Here is a 5164-nt window from a genome sequence, read left to right on the forward strand (position 1 = left end):
GCCAGACACCAATCTATATGATTGTGTATATACAACAACAACAACAAGCTTACCTGTGATGGTTTATTATTTTGTCCAGCTGCTTCTGCTAATTTATATTTTCATACTCACATTCATATATGCACATAATAGCTATAGTTTTTCGATTCTTGTGTAGCTTTGCTATCTATGTTGAGATGCATGCTGTTTTTATTTTCTCTGCTCATTGAGAGCTACAGACAACTGCAGTCAAATTAAATCCAAAATGAGCATATGAGCCAATAAACTTAATTTATGGGTTAGTACTGTAATAAATTACTAATCCTTGTGTAACCTTTTTTGGTAACTCATTCATTTTGCATGCTTTAGTGTGATGACTTACACTCAGGCATACTAACATACATACATTGCGTTTTATGTTGACCTAATGTGCTTTTCTCATTTGTTTTATCACGTGGTGGGCTTGTCAACTTGTGTTTATAAAGCTTCCCGCACAATATACTAACAGGTCAAACATTGTTCAAGAGCCATAATTTACTCTTACAAACTGTGTTATTGTGTTTTGAATAATCATATATATTGTATCATTGCTGTGTTGTGGAGGACGTATATCACCGATACTCGTCACTGCCACTAGGAGCCGCCGGCCAGCAGCTAACCTCGCTGTGAGCTAATAGTTGTTTTATTCATTTGTGGAGATCCGGGATGCTGGAAATGCTTCAGCAGCTACCTTCATACGATACTACTGCTTTGTAGATGAAGATTGCTACGGACAGAAAAAGTTCCTGGATACGCTTTGCGATGAGTTGGAGTAAAGAATAAGTTGTTCCGGACGGCTTGGACGAGGAAGCTCACAAGTTTAAACAGCTAGCTCTAATGCTACGCCGACATTTAGCTCAGTAGCATTAGCATAGCTTGCGAGGTAAATATTGCGACTGCCTTTCGGAGTTTCCCGCATCTGGTTCCACGTTGTCAACTTAAGAACTGCCCCGTCTGTTTTCATTTTCTGCCATTATTATTTTTTTAAGTTTAATGGTAAGCTTCTCTGCTGTGAGATGGGTGGATTTGTGTTGCCGTACACACATAGCTCACTTAGCCTGTGCGTATGCTAGCTGACATTAGCTAACGTTGTCGAGCAACTTCTGCAGGAGAGTTTAACCACGACAGTAACGTTACTGTCGCTCACGAACAACCTCTGCTGCTCGGAGCGACCCATTTGCAGTCATGTTTGAAATGGAGACACATATATCGTGCCTTTTCCCGGAGATCCTGGCCATTATTTTCAGTTATCTGGACGTTAAAGACAAAGGAAGAGTAGCCCAAGTGTGCGCGGCCTGGAGAGACGCGTCCTACCACAAGTCTGTGTGGAGGGGGGTGGAAGCCAAGCTGCACCTGCGGAGAGCTAACCCGTCCCTGTTCCCCAGCCTGCAGACCAGGGGCATCAAAAAAGTCCAGATCCTCAGCCTGAGGCGAAGCCTGAGCTACGTGATTCAAGGGATGCCGCACATCGAAAGCCTTAACCTGTGTGGGTGTTTCAACCTCACAGACAACGGACTCGGACATGCCTTTGTGCAGGACATCCCGTCGCTGCGGGTGCTGAATCTCAGCCTTTGCAAACAGATCACTGACTCCAGCCTGGGGAGGATTGCACAGTACCTCAAAAACCTGGAGGTGCTTGAACTTGGGGGATGCAGCAACATCACCAACACTGGCCTGTTGCTCGTCGCCTGGGGCTTGCACAGACTCAAGAGCCTTAACCTGCGCAGCTGCAGGCATGTGTCAGATGTGGGCATCGGTCACCTATCTGGCATGACCCGTAGCGCTGCAGAGGGCTGCCTGTCCCTGGAGAAGCTGACCTTGCAGGACTGCCAGAAGCTGACTGACCTATCTCTCAAACATGTCTCAAAGGGCCTAAATAAACTCAAAGTGCTCAACCTCAGCTTCTGTGGCGGGATATCGGATGCGGGGATGATCCACCTGTCTCACATGACCCACCTCTGCAGCCTGAACCTGCGGTCCTGTGATAACATCAGTGACACGGGGATAATGCATCTGGCTATGGGCTCCCTCCGGCTTTCTGGGCTTGATGTCTCCTTCTGTGATAAGATCGGGGACCAGAGCCTGGCATACATCGCCCAGGGGCTGTATCAGCTCAAGTCCCTCTCTCTTTGTTCCTGCCATATCAGTGATGATGGCATTAACAGGATGGTACGTCAGATGCACGAACTGAAAACTCTCAACATTGGACAGTGTGTACGAATCACAGACAAAGGGTTGGAGCTGATAGCTGACCATCTGACCCAGCTGACAGGGATTGATCTGTACGGTTGTACTAAGATCACTAAGAGGGGTCTGGAGAGGATAACGCAGCTCCCGTGCCTTAAAGTGTTAAACCTGGGACTGTGGCAGATGACTGAGAGCGAGAGAGTGAGGTGAAAAGCTCTCCTGATCGGTATACATGTGCTTCATTGTGTATAGTGCTCAGTTGTGTACTGAGAGGGACTGCCTGTGTCCATTCTTAATTTTACCTTCTATACTGTGACTAAAAACAAGGAGAGAGAATCAGCACTGATCACTGGAATATTGTTCATCTCCGCTGCAGTACTCTGCTCCTGTTCTGATTTTGTTTCAGTTTTGTGCTCTCTTTTGATTGTTTAAATCTCAGCCTGTGTACAGTTCTTACTATCTAGCTACCTCACCCATCCAACACAGGAGTGCCTATCGCCGAATACTAGATTACATTGCATATTTTTATGACTCACATACCAATGGAGATTTTGATATTTTAAAAAAGAAAAAAATCTCATTGCAGAATAATAGCTAGGAGTTTTAACTCTTAACAGAAAGGCTGGAGTACCTTGGATTGAAGTTTTGATAGAATGTTTTTTAGGCTGATGTATTTTTTACTTATGTAACCAATATTTTTTGTATTGAATGACTGTTGTTGACAAAATTGTACTTCAAATTGAAGTGGGTGGATCACTCCCGTCTGTCTTTGTTTACCTATGTATAGTCGGCTATGTTTCATATTCCTGAGGAAATAATAAGTATGTATCAGATGTTCCAGTATGCTACTCTGTCAAACGCTCATCAACACAACTACAGTAAGGCGTAGTAATTAACAGCTGCCAAGGCTATATGCAATATCTTAAACTGTTCGTCAGTGGTTTTCTCCTGAGGAGCTTCCAACGATAGTGTCAAGAGTATTTGTTTAAAAAAAGCAGTAATTTAAGATTGTTTTATATTCATACAGTAGTGATATTTATGAATAAAGATGGCAAATATGTTTCAGTTTTGTCCTTTATTTGTAAGTAACTGTTTCACCAACTATTAATTGATTTATTTATTTTTTTATAATGACCTTCTGAATTCTAAGGTTTCTGCAGTTTAGGGCACCGTTTGAAACGTCTTTTATTTGTAGAAGTTGAGTCTTAATCACAACATGATCTGAAGCCTTTTGATTTCTTCATTTTAGTATCTGAGGGGCCACCACTAAACTAGGGCTGCAAATAACAATTATTGTCATTATTGCTTAATCTGTTGATTATTTTTTCAATTAATTGATAAGTCTTTTGGTTTATTAAATGACAGAACATGGTGGAAAATATTGTTCAACAATTCCCTCGGTGGTGTCCTCTAATGTCTTATTTTGTCCTGAGCAACAGTCCCTAACTCAAAGATATTCAGTTTACTATCATAAAGCTGGAATGAGGAAAATTTAGTATTTCTTCTTTTAAAAAATGCATTAAATCATTACATTTGAGAAACTGAAACCAGCAACTTCTTTGACATTTTTGCTCCAAAAATTACTTAAATGATTATTTGATTTTTAAAATGGCTGGTAATTATCTTTCTGTCGATCAATGTATTGACTGATCATTTCAGCTCTACTGGAGACCATCATCTTAATCACAGCATGTGATAACAAATATTAATACAACATCTTTACCAGCTTCTGCATATGAAGGGAATTCACATCATATAACTATAACAAAATGACATTTAAACATTTAAGAATGTTTGAGTTATTATGTTTAATATTGTCTATTGTAGAAAATTGTCTTTACGCTCAGAATCAATCTCAGCTGAACTAGTATAAACTTGACATAATACAAAGCTGTGCCAACAGGTTCAAAGCCCCATGCTGACAAGTTTCTACCTTGTCCAGCTGTTCTTGAGGAAGGCGTCAGTCCATCCGGTGTCTTTCTTTCAGACTCTCTTATATGTTCTCGATGCGACTGCGAGGACTCGGGGTTGATGAATTGTAAAACTGGCAAGTACTTTAACGGTTTTCTGACAGATGTCTTTGGCCTTTGAACACCTTTCTGAGGTCTGCAATGCTGTTTAATTGGCTTGAGGAAATAACCAACAATTCACTGCATTAAAGCATTAAAGATGGCACATTAAAAAGCTTGCAAGATACACTGCGTTTAGTTGACAATTTCTAAAGGTTTTCACATGATTTGATTCCATATTTTTTACACGTATATTGGGAGTGATCAAAAAGCATCACAATTAAACAATAATTTAAATATGAGGCTCATGTCATGGACACATAAAAAAACTTCCTGTCTTGACCAGTGTGTCTGGCCCAGTTTAGTGTCGAGGCAAGTAAAATTAGAAATTTCTCATTGTGTTAAATTAATTAACAACATATGAAACTGACACATGTAAGCCCACCAATTTTATCAGAGTAGAATGTCAATTCCACAAATATTTACAGATCCCCTCCATTATCTTGTTAAAATCCTTAAAACTACATCTACTCCTCCTCCGTCATTAAAAATCCCAGAATCTGTGAATATGCAAATATTTTTTATTTGTAAAGTTTAACTTTTTTTGAGTGGAGTGGGACTTTAAGATTCACCTTCAAGGTGCACAAGTTTAAAACCTTTATTTTAAAGGCAACTCCACTAAGAGTCATTATATTAAACCAGTTTACTTTATTTCACCAAGATAATCCATTCAACATTAATACTACTTTCCCTGTTGGCCACATATTAAAAGCAAATAAAATGAGCCCTTCATTCAGTTCCACTAATAAAGTAAAACTACCAAATGTAACTTTATATTTGTACTGATTTCATTTAAATCAACAGCTGCAAATATGAAATCAGCAAGAAATATTGTCTTGATTTATACTCATAGGATTTGTTTGGGAAAAAGAAAAACTTAAACAAGAAAA

The 5164-nt window shown here is 39.8% G+C and overlaps 1 protein-coding gene across 1 annotated transcript; it reads left to right on the forward strand.

Annotated features, from left to right (window-relative positions):
• Positions 1-113: 113 nt before the first annotated feature.
• On the forward strand, positions 114-3270 carry LOC121897997 (F-box/LRR-repeat protein 14-like). The gene has a single exon (XM_042412839.1). It carries the CDS (start codon positions 1204-1206, stop codon positions 2413-2415), a length of 1212 nt encoding a protein of 403 aa, XP_042268773.1. The 5' UTR covers positions 114-1203; the 3' UTR covers positions 2416-3270.
• Positions 3271-5164: the final 1894 nt, after the last annotated feature.

This window comes from Thunnus maccoyii, chromosome 5 (assembly GCF_910596095.1).
Source record: "Thunnus maccoyii chromosome 5, fThuMac1.1, whole genome shotgun sequence".
Taxonomy (NCBI): Eukaryota; Metazoa; Chordata; class Actinopteri; order Scombriformes; family Scombridae; genus Thunnus; species Thunnus maccoyii.